At 44.4% G+C, this 13057-nt stretch overlaps 1 protein-coding gene across 1 annotated transcript; it reads left to right on the top strand.

The window, feature by feature from the left end:
* Positions 1 to 2509: 2509 nt before the first annotated feature.
* Actc1 (actin alpha cardiac muscle 1) lies at positions 2510 to 7839 on the top strand. The gene is made up of 7 exons (XM_004668201.2): positions 2510 to 2533; positions 3091 to 3241; positions 4384 to 4708; positions 5519 to 5680; positions 5830 to 6021; positions 6899 to 7080; positions 7535 to 7839. Exons 2-7 carry the CDS (start codon positions 3113 to 3115, stop codon positions 7676 to 7678), a joined length of 1134 nt encoding a protein of 377 aa, XP_004668258.1. The 5' UTR covers positions 2510 to 2533; positions 3091 to 3112; the 3' UTR covers positions 7679 to 7839.
* Positions 7840 to 13057: the final 5218 nt, after the last annotated feature.

The raw sequence follows: 13057 nt of genomic DNA, 5'->3' as shown, positions 1-13057 counted from the left end.
TGAGCCCTGGAAGTATTGCCAAGTATCATGTCAAATATAATGTTCAGTTCCAGGGCACTCTGCACATATGCAAGGAACTTGGGACTCTCATTAGCACTGCCAAGCAGAAACTCTCACATGTGTTCATGAATGTCAGTTCTACCCTACTTTAAAAACAAGTAAGCAGATGTGGTGGTCCACTCTGTCATGCCAGTGCTTTCAAGGTACAGGCCGGAGGATCAGGAGTTCAAGGTCCTCCTCTGTTACAAACCAGTTGAAGAGGCTAATCTGCACTACATGGCATCTTGCTTAATTTTCTTTCTTTCTTCTTCTTTTTTTTTTTTTTTTTAAAGCAAATGATATCCTTCTATCTCTAAACCTGTTTTTAGGCTTCCCTTTCCTGAAGATCTAGTGATACTACCTTTCTTTTCCCACTGTGTGCTCTAACTGGCTCTGACTTTTCTGTAATTCTTCATGAGGGGTTCCCAATGTGGGTTATGTAATCACTCAATCTTGTCTTAACATCAATGGGATATTGTGATATGAAAGAATAAGTGAAAGTGATACAATTCTTCCAAAGAAAAAGTAACAACTGCCTGCAAAAGTATCACTATTGAATTGCAATAGGCTAAGTCACTTGGTACCCTGTCCATGATTTACATCATTTACCTCTTATTATTGGATGCTCACTACCACTGTAAGAAAAGTGCTGCTGGGACCCGCCCCCCCCCCTTTTTTTGGCAGTAGAGGCAGAGTATCAGGGCTTAGGAATGTCGCTTGAGACCAAATGTATAGACAGAGACAGGATTTAAAGACTAGACGTCTTTGGAAATCCAATGGACCTGACACCCATGCCATCTCTCCATCTTTACTTCTGCATCTCTCGGAGCCAAGGCAGCACTGCTCCTTACATCCAGCTGACAGTCATTCTCACTGGAAAGTATCTGTTGTGCAACAGGACACGCCACCAGCCAGGTCTCTGTTTTGGCTCCATGGCCCAGCGCTTTGCATTTTCTTCTCCAGACCATCCCAAACATGGTTGGGAAGTTCTGAGGGGAGGACCCAGCATTCCCCCAGGGCCCACAAGTATCTAATCGGCAGTCCTCTTCAGCATGTCAATCTAAGGCCGCTCTACACAGGGATGCTGCTGCCCAGTTTTCTATTTTTAACTAGTGTGAACTGAAAGAAACGCACAGACATGAAAAAAGCCAAGCACTAGTCAAGTACCAAGGATACAGGGCACCCCAGGGCAGACCAGTGACCTGTGTCCCCTTCTGTCTTCTTGTTCCCTACTCTGCTTCATGCCATCTTTCCTTTTTGTTTCATAAAGGTGCCAAGTTATTTCAAAACCTATTGACCATGAAGAAGACGACGTCAGCGATTTGTGGGAGTGCTCACACATGCTCATCAAGTGGGGGCCCTTGCTGGAAAGCATGTTGATTGGGTCATTGAGGCAGGGTCTGAACCTTGGCGTTTCTCACTCCTCTCTAGGGTAGGAAGGAGCTGCTTGTCTGCAGCCCCGCACGTGGAGGAGTGCGGGTGGATGAAACTTCACAGTCTGACCTACTGCTGTCTTCTCCACCAACGTTTCCAGTATTGCCTTCACCCTTGTACTCAGCCTGAAAGGCTGCCAGCAAGTGGCCGGGCTACCTGTCACCTTTATGCCTTCATTCACATTGATAGCAGAGGACCCCTTTCTATCCTCAAAACGGAAGTCTAAATTTCAGCAAAAAAAAACCTGTGCAGCATGGATGGGGGGGCTACTTGACATCGAGGTTGGATTTGAAGGGGTGGGGGGGATCCTCTCAGACTCTGCTTTGCCAGCCCCTGCCCCAGGCATGGGTTAGGCTGATGAATCTTGGCTTTCCCACCTCGATGAGTCCAGGTTAGACAAGATTGGTGTCCATTTTATAGCTACTCCGCTGTACTGTTGCAATGCCCTTTGTCCCTCGGAGGACGGCCAGGGTGGTGTTCCTTGCCTCCCAGGCCAACACTGCTGCTGCTGTTGTTGAAGCCGCTGTCCTGTCCCAGCTGTCAGGACCCCTTCGCTGAAGGCGGGGCGCCAGAGCCTCGCGCTTGTGAATGGCTTATTGTCCACCCCCACCTCCACCCCAGGCAAGTGGGGCTGCTGAAGAACAAACCCACAGCACACCAAGGGAGCTCCCCCACCCTAGAAAGGGGCGATGGTATCACTGAGTGTTCCCCCGACCCCTACCCTCCCCTGCCTGCCCCTCCCTAGCTCCCTATTTGGCCATTCCTCTGGCTGCCCCCTCCCCTTCCTTACATGGTCTTGGAGCCCCCCGCTGGTCCTCTCCCCTGCCCTCGGCTCCATGAATGGCCTCAGCGGTCCTAGATGGTGCTAAGGCGACCAAATAAGGCAAGGTGGCAGACCGGGGTGGCCCCCCACCCCTGCCCCCGGCTGCTCCAACTGACCCCGTCCATCAGCGCGCTATAAAGCCGGGCTCCAGCGTGGGCCGCCCAGCGCCTGCCGCCTCCTGCGCCCAGCCCAGCCCAGCCCAGCCCAGCCCAGCCCAGCGGAGCCCAGACGCCGAAGGTCAGTTCCCGCTCCCCGCCGCGCGCTCCGCTAAGGCCCTGAGCTCCTGTCCCACTGCCTTTTCAAATTGTTATTAGCAACCAAACTTTTAGTGTGGTTCAGACTTTTCTCCCCCCTGGGTTTCGGATCTCTGCAGGTGAGGAATGCCTGGAAGGGAGTCCTGCGTCCTGCTCCCCACCCCATCCCACACCGAGGGCGTTTGGGGTCCAGATCTCCTAACTGTGTCTTCCTTCCAAGGCGAGGAGTTTGTGAAAAGGCGAAGAATTGAAAGGGCTGGGAGGGTTAATAAAGGAGTCTGGTCTCCTGGGTATTTATGACCTCCCCTCCTCGCCCCTGGGAAGGATGTGAGCCTGGTAACCAGGGAGCCTGGGTGGTCGACTCTTCCCACACCCCTCCCCCAGGCTGCTTCTAGCTCTTCTGATTTCAGGTGCAGAGAGAGCGGAGAAGGCAGGAGCCCCCTCCTCTCCACATCCCGAAACCTCACTTTCCCTTCTCCCTGCGCGGGGAAGGCCAGCCCCACAGGTCCTGTGGTTCACTCCCTTCTCCCCAACCCGCAGACCCCGCAAGAGCTGTGCCAAGATGTGTGACGACGAGGAGACGACGGCTTTGGTGTGTGACAACGGCTCTGGGCTGGTGAAGGCCGGCTTTGCAGGCGATGACGCTCCCAGGGCTGTCTTCCCTTCCATCGTGGGCCGCCCGCGCCACCAGGTCTAGCTCCTGTCCCCTCCTCCCCATCCACCTTCAGCTACTCAGAGCAGTCCTCAACCCCACTGGGCCCTTTCCTGACGCCTCCTCAGTCCAGGAATCTAAGGAATGGCTCTCCTCACCCAACTCTTTCATGAACTCTTTGGGGGCATTTAAGGGGAAAAAAAGTTAGTTTCAAACCCAAGTCCCCCAAAAGCAAGCAATACCCCTGCCAACCGCGCAAGTAGCAAGAAGTGTACACTTTCCTCCGTAGCACACCTGTGGCTGGTCCACCTGCCTCCTGTGCAAGGCCGCCAGGGGATCTTGCTGGTGTCCTCCTGGGTGTTCAGCTGCCACACTGTCTCTGCTTCTCATGTACTTTATTTTCTTCTGTCTCCTCTTTTTTTTTTTTTTTTTTTTTTTTGGCGCTGCTCAAAAATTTAAATATTGCTAACTATTACTAGTCAGAGTCATTAGGGCCCCATCCATCCACATTCCTTCCTCTTGCTCCTAGCCAGTTTACTGCACTCCCCCAAGCAGCTGTAACTGATCTTCCTAGCTGTTGCATTTTTAGAAGTCAGAGGTGACAGAGGCCGTAAGTGTCATGGTGATAGTAACATGCCACCTTGTTTATTTAAAGAAATGTCATGCTCTCTGGTTTTGTCACATCCCTGGCCAGACAGGCTGCCAGGGAGCAGAGCTGCGAGTCCACAGGGCCAATGAATAGCAGCCATGCACTGTGATCCAGAGGAGTAGTTTGACCTTTTATCAGAGTGATAGTGGCATATCAGTTTATCCTTTTATGCTCACTTGATGAGTGTCAAAATCTTAAGGGAAAGACAATCTTTCACTAATCCAGTCATTCCAAAAGATAATTGTGTATTTTCCATTTGGCATGGGTTGTACATTTAATAAATTAATGAAGATATATGGCATTTTAAAAATGAGACAAGGCTCTTTTTCCCCAGTGAATACCTTTATCTCTTCCCCCTTTCCCAAGTTGAGACTACAGTCCTGAGCCACCATGCCCAGCTTTTAAAACCTATTTTCATATTCCTGACATTTTAAAGACATTTCTTGACTCAGGATATTAGATATAAGTTGACAAGCCAGAGACTATATTACTGATGTGGTGCAATCATATCCCCTTTTTTTTTTCCTTACAGGGAGTCATGGTGGGCATGGGGCAAAAGGATTCCTATGTAGGCGATGAAGCCCAAAGCAAGCGAGGTATCCTGACTCTGAAGTACCCCATTGAGCATGGCATCATCACTAACTGGGATGACATGGAGAAGATCTGGCACCACACCTTCTACAATGAGCTCCGTGTGGCCCCTGAGGAGCACCCAACCCTGCTCACTGAAGCCCCCCTGAACCCCAAGGCCAATCGTGAGAAGATGACCCAGATCATGTTTGAGACCTTCAATGTTCCTGCCATGTACGTGGCCATCCAAGCAGTGTTGTCCCTGTATGCGTCTGGCCGTACCACAGGTACGTGTGGACTGGGGGACAGTCACTAATTCCCTGACCATGCTGTGAATCTGATTACTCACAAGACAAAGAGATGGCCTTCTCCCTTGCTGTCTTTAGGGAGATATCTGTTAGCAGGAAGAAGTAGCAATAGCTCCCTGAGGTTAGTTTCAGAGCGCATCTATTACTAGAGAAGGTAGCTTATGCAGTTAAATCTTTCTCTTAGTAAGGAATGTGATCTCACATAGTAAGGCTGGGCACAATATCACAGACCCTGGGCAAACAAATGCAAGAAGAATACACATTCCCTAGGGGTCTGAATTTAAAAAAGAAAACACAACCAAACTAGTATAAGTTAGAAAATCATGCTTGTGCTGGGTGTAGTGGTGCAAGCCTTTAATCAAGGCACTCGGAAGGCAGAGGTTGGAGTGGCAGTGAGTTCGATGCCACCCTGAGACTACATAGTGAATTCCAGGTCAGCCTGGTCTAGAGTGAGACCTTACCTCAAAAAAACAAACAAACAAACAAACAAAAACATGCCTGGATGTTTACATAATGTGCTGATAAGAGGCTGATAAAAGGGATGGCTGTTTGAAAGTGTTTTGGGGAAAAATTCTCTACCCCAGGATTTGATAGAATAAGCTTCTGTTGCCTTCAGAGTTAGTATCCACTCATTATGGCCATTTTCATTCTAAGCATGTAAAGGATCTAATTTTATTTGGAGCAATGCCCAACCTTGTTTCTCTTAGTCAAGACTGGGAGCCAAGTTTACCATGGCTGAAGCTGTGGTCCTTCGGGCTTCACCCCATTCTCGTCTACTTCCTCTGACAGGCATTGTTCTGGACTCCGGGGATGGTGTAACTCATAACGTGCCCATCTATGAAGGTTATGCCCTGCCCCATGCCATCATGCGTCTGGACCTGGCTGGTCGGGATCTCACTGACTACCTCATGAAGATCCTCACTGAGCGTGGCTACTCCTTTGTCACCACTGGTGAGTGTGTGTTTGTGTGTGTGTGTATTTATGGTGTCTTATCTGCCACAGCACATTTCTGTCTTTTCCCCTCCCTCAGTTATGCACCTATTGCCCTAAAATGGATTTGTCTCTTCAGAGCTTGACTATAATGCTATTTATGTCTGCAGCTGAACGTGAAATTGTCCGTGACATTAAAGAGAAACTGTGTTACGTCGCCTTGGATTTTGAGAATGAGATGGCTACAGCTGCCTCTTCCTCCTCTCTGGAGAAGAGCTATGAACTGCCTGATGGCCAGGTCATCACTATCGGCAATGAGCGCTTCCGCTGCCCAGAGACGCTCTTCCAGCCCTCGTTCATTGGTAAGTGGCAGGTTCTATTGCTAAGGCTTCTGTTTCTTGGAAATCTTGGGGTCTCCCAGAGTAACTCTTTTATAAGTGGTGGGATGAAGGGGCCCCTAAGTTAAGTCAAAGCTAGGGGCCATACCCAGCTCAGCCTTATGTCCTGATGATTCATTAAAGAGAGCACCTCTTCTGCTCTACTAATAGTGATCAAGGAAGACACACTGAAGGTATGTGACTGAAGATCACATGCCTGTGGGGAGGGACAACTACTCAAGAGCTAATTGATTTCAGTAAGTTCCATTATCAAGGAGTTGGGCCTTCCTTTGAGGCACTCACCATTACATGTCCTACTTGTGCTGTTAACTAGATACTTGAATATTACTACATGTCTTTCTTAAGTGAAGCAGTGACTTCCAAGAGGAAGCTTGGATCTGATTTTGGCCTATAATGAAACATAAACTGATCATATTGATTCACACCTGCAATCCCAGCACTTGGGAGGTTGATGCAGGACTGCCTTGAGTTCATGGACAGTCTAGGCCACAGACTGAGAACTGTCTCCAAGCACAACAAAGCAAACGATTATTAATTAAATTGAGCTTAAATGTGTGTCTTACCCTTTTTACAGTACATCTCCACAAACCTGATGGTTGCATGAAGTGTTCATTCCAAGCAGATGCTGAACACAGTTGTTTGTTTTTTGGGAGTCTATGGTGGATTATCCATCAGCACTTTTTAAGAGACACCTGTTATTCCACCTGTTCTCAACAGTGCATGGTATTGGGGAACATATGTTTCAGAGACAACAGTAGCAGCTTACCAACATAGAGAAGTTCTGTTCTTTTCCCTCTACCCTAGCCTGCATGTGCTATGACTTAAAAATAATTGTTCCTAGGTATGGAATCAGCTGGCATTCATGAAACTACTTACAACAGCATCATGAAGTGTGACATTGATATCCGCAAGGATCTGTATGCCAACAATGTCTTATCTGGAGGCACTACCATGTACCCTGGTATTGCTGATCGTATGCAAAAAGAAATCACTGCACTGGCTCCTAGCACCATGAAGATTAAGGTACGTAACCTGTGTGAGTGGAAGGACCAAGGAAGATTTTGGGATTCTTAGTCAAACTTCATTCTTAATTTTATCTTCTCTGTCTTCTAAGTTTACCATTTTGCACTAGCATGATTTCTGATTTTTTTCTAGCACTTTTTCAAACATAGGAAACTAGAAGTGGCTTTGAAGTAGTGAGCAAAAATAAGAGAGAGAAAGAGAGAGAGAGAGATTAAATCTATGAACACATTTTAAAAGCTTCTAGATTTTGGGTTACTCTTTACCATACATTTATGTTTTGCCAAATATTTTGTAGAACAGAGAAGGTGAAAAATGATGAAATAAAGGAATGTATATAAAACATGGTTTGCCATCATAGTTTGTGGTATAAAGTCTCCCACATTTTATAGTGAAGCCCAACAATTTGCATGTTCCATTGCTTAGAAATTCAGAATCCACTGTTTTCTTTTTGCAGATTATTGCTCCCCCAGAGCGTAAATACTCTGTGTGGATTGGGGGTTCCATCCTGGCCTCTCTGTCCACCTTCCAACAAATGTGGATTAGCAAGCAAGAGTATGATGAAGCGGGCCCCTCCATTGTCCATCGCAAATGCTTCTAAGGTGCCTTCTCTCTTAGTCTGCCCTACATTCAGGATGGCGGTTATGATGCTTCTTTGAATCATACAAACCACTCTCCCTTGTCTCTCATCAATCATTGTACAGTTTGTTTACACACGTGCAGTTTGTTTGTGCTTCGAATATTTATTGCTTTATAAATAAATCAGACCGGGACTTGCAACCTCAAAAGCTTCTCATTTCTTTTTGGGACAGGCATGGGATGTGTTGGCACCCTGAGCATGATAATAATATTATAGTAATAAAATTTCATCAGATGAGCTGGGTGTGGTGGTGCACGCCTTTAATCCCATCACTCAGGAGGCAGAGGTAGGAGGATCACTGTGAGTTCAAGGCCACCTTGAGACTACATAGTTAATTCCAGGTCAGCCTGGGATAGAGTGAAATTCTATCTCCAAAAAATAGAAACAAAAACAAACAAACGAACAAAAATTTCATCAGACAGATTCATGTGACATTCAGCTGAGAATTACAATATGAAATTTTGATTTTATCATTTGAGATAGAATCATAACTGTGCTTTATATCATATAAGCAAAGTAAATTAGGCTTAGTTCCATGGAAGTGAGACATGGAATGGCTGACACAGTTCTCTAAAATTAATTGCTATGCATGATGTTGAAATTTGTTTTAGCATCTCTTTGGTTTTTATATAACTTTTTAGAAAATACACATATTGATAATAGGAAGGTCAAAGGTTATAATTACATTATGTTTTCATTTCTTTGTACCCCCCTCCCCCAGTTGTCTGCTTGAAGGCTATCCACGAAATGAGGCCAGCCCACAGGCCTAGCCGTGGCTCACTGTAAACGCCCATAGTCTCCAGTTCTTAATTAATGGGTTGTGTAAGGATTGGGAAATTTTAGTTTTTGAGTTCACAATGACCAAAATTTCACTCAAACTCAAGTGTGTCTGTGTCAGCACTTACCCATCCTATATCACACATCAGTGTGGCCTGGGTTCTGAACGTACAATGTGCTCTCAGCATTGTGCCTGCCCGCATGCCGTGCAATGCCAAAGGATGCCTGAACCACCTCTGCTCAATTCTAGACTGCTGTATGAAGACAGCGCCTTTGCTGTACATACAAAGTTTCCTGCTCTTATTGAAAAAGAATGGTTTAACTACACCAAATTTGGAACTAGCATGGTATTTTCAATAATTTTTAAAATGTACTTCTGCCGTTGTTGTACTGCACATTTTTGTAAAATGGCACCCTCAGAACTGATTATAAAATCAAAACATTGAACTGGAGAAATGCCTTAGTGGTTAAGGTGCTTGCCTGCAAAGTCAAAGGACCCAGGTTCGATTGCGAGGACCCACGTAAGCCAAATGCACAAGGTGGCACGGGCATCCAGAGTTCTTTTGCAGTGGCTGAAGGCCCTGGCTTGCCCATTCTCTCCCATTCTATCTGGTTCTTTGTCTTCTCTCTGTCTCTCTGTCTGTCTGTCTGTCTGTCTGTCTCTCTCTCTCCTCTCTCTCTCTCTCTCTCTCTCTCTGTCTCTCTCTCAAAGAAATAAAATAAGTGAAAATATCATCTTTGAAAAATATTGCAGAACTCTGTGTTCTATAGTATGAAAAATTAAGTCAATGTAATTCTTTATGTAAAAATACATAAGCATTTCCATCTCATTGGTATGAAAATTTGTTTTCATCTTTAATAAGTGGCAAAATGGCATGTTTACCAAAGAATTATTTTAAAATAAATTTCATTATGATTATCATCAATTTTAGTTTTACATACTACTATAATAAGGGTCACAAAAAACAAAAAGGGGTCACAAGTGAAAAAAATAAAGAGGCCCTGTCCTAAGCGCATCATTCCTGAGCACGTCCCAAGTAAGTCTGAGAAAGAAGCTCAATTCTCGTGCCGCTCAGTGACTCTCTGTCCTTGCAAAAAATTTCAGCCTCTTTATTTCTATCAGGGTGGGATTCTGGGCTGAATGAAGGCATGAAGTTCAGGGGGATGAGAGAGTGAAGAACTGTACTATTCCCTTCATTTCATGCTGGGACTCTACAAAGAGTATCAGAAGGATGAGATGTGCTCAGTCCTTGATGGGCTCATTCAATGTAAATGCCAGGTCTGGGGTCTCCAAGCATACAGATTCCCTTTTGGGTCTCAAAGAGTAGATAAGATTTAGATAAGAAAAGCAGGGAGGAAACCCCATCTGGAGAGACGGGGAAGAAGCCAAGAGACCAGACCTAGGGCAGCCTGAAGGGAGCTGAAAAGCCTTAAGAAATTTAATTGGAAAAGATAGGTTTCAACCTGATGGTAGTAGCTTTAAAATTCTTAATTTTCAAATTAATTGTGCATGAACTGTTGAAGCTCATGAGGTGTTTGATAGGCTTAATTAAACTTTGTCTCTTGATGAAAGAATAAAGACAGAGAAATTAAGCACCTGGCATGATGTAAGGCAGCTCATTTGTGGAATATATACTCAAGACAGAAAGCCAGATCTTCTGACATCTAATTGGATGGTGCTTCTAAAAGCATCTTTTCTAAGTCCGGTCACAGTTTATCAAGGGTCATCACATTCTATCATTCTATGCACTTTTGGAAGTCTGGGTTCAAAATGTAGAATACTCTGGGTTCAGCAGACATCTTGAGTAAATGCTACTGCCATTATCATTCAATGTCACAATCATGGTCTTATGTTCATCCATTCTGAAACCATTTCTTGATCTCTCACTCTGGACTAAGTTCAGCAGTTGGGTCAGGGAAAGTTGGACCAGAGCACGCCATTCTGTGCTTAAGGAGCTCAGAGTTCTATATTTAGCATATGCTAAGTGGAAGGTCTTTTCTTCAATGACTACATAGAAGTTGATGTTGTAGCATTATCTTTAAGTAAGGTATAAGCATGATTCATGATTGTAGATTCCGCATCCCCCAGCAGTATCTCATAGCACAAATAGCTTCTTTTAAAAGCTAGGTATCAACCAAGGAGACTTATTTGGGGCACACGTGCAGATGGGTAATGCAGACTGTCGCTTTCTTCTCATCTCTCTTTGAGTGCATGCACATTATGAATTTTATTTTCTAAATATAGCATTAATAGTTTTTACATAGCTAAGTGACTGGGATATTACCTGTGATCATTTCCATTTATTAGTGGAAATGGAATGAACACTACTTAAAATGAGAGGCTTTAAGAATTATCTCTTATGATGACATCAAAATAAAGGAGAGACTAATGGAGAGAGGGAGGGGATATGATGGAGAGTGGATTTGTAAAGGGGAAAGTGGGAGAGGGAAGGGAATTATCATGGTTTATTGTCTATAAGTATGGAAGTTGTCAATAAAAAATGCCAAAAATATCAATGATAGACTAAAAAAAAAGAATTAACTTGATGTTTATATCAGAGGTGGTAAGTACATGGGTTCATGTTGAATTCTTAGCTTTTTCGTCTCTGTTTGAAAAGTAGTTGTAAGGAATTGAGGCAGGTGAAACTTCTAAAGTTGTGCTGAGTACTGAAGTAGTCAAGGCTTTCAAAGGCCCATCATTTGTGCAAAATAATTGATGTCTATAATAAACTGGTCTTCATTAAAATGTTATGTACAAAACCTGTATTTGTTTATATTTCTTCCCAGTTTATAATGAAAGACTGATATTTTTGCTTACCTCTGAACACTGGTTTTGACATTATTTCATACACATTTAAATATTCAAGAAAATAGTGAGAAAAGGGGAAGTGCTAAAGAAAATGGGATACTTAGAGACTTAGGACTGATTTACTGTATCCATGGCCTAAAACATGATTGTTTGTTTGCTCATTTGATGAAACATTGTCTCTCTAGGTAGCCCTTGCTGGCCTAAACCTGTAAACTTCCTTGTTCAGTCCCTGGGGTGCTGGAATTACATGTGTACACCACTGTGCCTTACTCTCCACACACTCTTTGCTTCTTCCATAGGGTTTATAATGGTCTGAGTTGTGCCCACCCCTCCCATCCTCACCTTTCATGGGCTGACTCCCTAATCCTCAGGGAGACTATGTGGAGAGAGGCCTTTAAAAAGGTAACTGAATGTAAGCAACGTCCCAAGTTCAGAGCCCTCATTCATAGAACTGGTAGCCTGGTTAGAAGAGGAAGACACACAAAGAGGAAAGGCCATGTTGAGGATATTTCAAGAAAGCAACCATCTACAAGCCTCAGCAGAAACCACCTGTGTTCACCCATTAATCTTGGGCTTCTGGCCTCCCGAAACTGTGGGGAAATAAATTTCTTTTATTTAGACCACTTACTTTTTGGTTCTTTGTTAGGGTGATCTTGACAGACTAACATAGGCTCTCTTCACATTTTTGACATGATAATGTAAGTTTAATGACCTACATATTTACCAGCCTCGGAGGTTTTTTTTTTTTTAAAAAATGGCCTTTCCCATGTAAAAATGTTCAAGGAGGTCTGAGTCTGGCTAGCCTTGGGGACTGAATTATACAATGAAGTAGGGTCTATTATTATTCTCATTTTACGCATGAAAGCTGGTACCCAAAATGTTATCACTCTTGCCTCAGATCCTGCTGCTAGTAAATGACAGAATCCAGTGCTAGGACTCATGAGATCATTCTACAAGCCTTTCAGTAGCCCCATGATCTCACCTGCAAGAGCACCTGGAAACCAGAGGACACACTGTCAACCATGACCTTGTTCTACCTGTTAGGAGTTTCCGAGTCCTGGTTGTGTTGTCAGTGTCCATCCCAGTGCTTGAAAGAGAATAAAAATAAGCCATAGGGGCTGGGAGATGGCTCAGCATTTAAGGTGCTTGCTTGCAAATCCTGCTTGCCCATATTCCATTCCCCAGTATCTATGTAAAGCCAGATGCACAAAACGGTACATGCAGATGCAGTTTGTTTACACTGGCAAGAGGCCCTGATATGCCCTTTCTCTCTCTCTCCTTTCAAATAAGTAAATACTTTTAAAAGACAAAACTAAAAACTAAACCACAGTGATTTTATTAAAAAGTTTTAATCTATTTGGAGAAATCAATTGTTTGGTTGCTCAGCATGTAGTTATTGCACTTCTCCTATTAGGTTCTAGGAACAAAATGGACATGACCACTGCACTCATGGGACTTATGGTCCTGCGGTCAGTGTGTGTGTGTGTGTGTGTGTGTGTGTGTGTGTGTGCGCGCGCGCCCTGGGAGAACAGCCAAGAAAACAAATACATACATACAACTCCACAGAGGAAATAAGTTTTTAGTAAAATATTCTCTTGCACAGAAGGAGTCTAGTCAGATAAAGTGGCCAGGATATGCTTCTTAGCAAAGGCAACATGAAACTTGAGACCGAAAGAATGGAGAAAGACTGCACATGTGCAGAGAAGTGTGAGGAAATAGGAGGCTGGGGAGTCAGCATGGCAACAGAGTAGGCT

Source organism: Jaculus jaculus, chromosome 8 (genome assembly GCF_020740685.1).
Source record: "Jaculus jaculus isolate mJacJac1 chromosome 8, mJacJac1.mat.Y.cur, whole genome shotgun sequence".
NCBI classification, from domain to species: domain Eukaryota; kingdom Metazoa; phylum Chordata; class Mammalia; order Rodentia; family Dipodidae; genus Jaculus; species Jaculus jaculus.
This window is presented reverse-complemented; position numbering and strand designations above follow the sequence as displayed.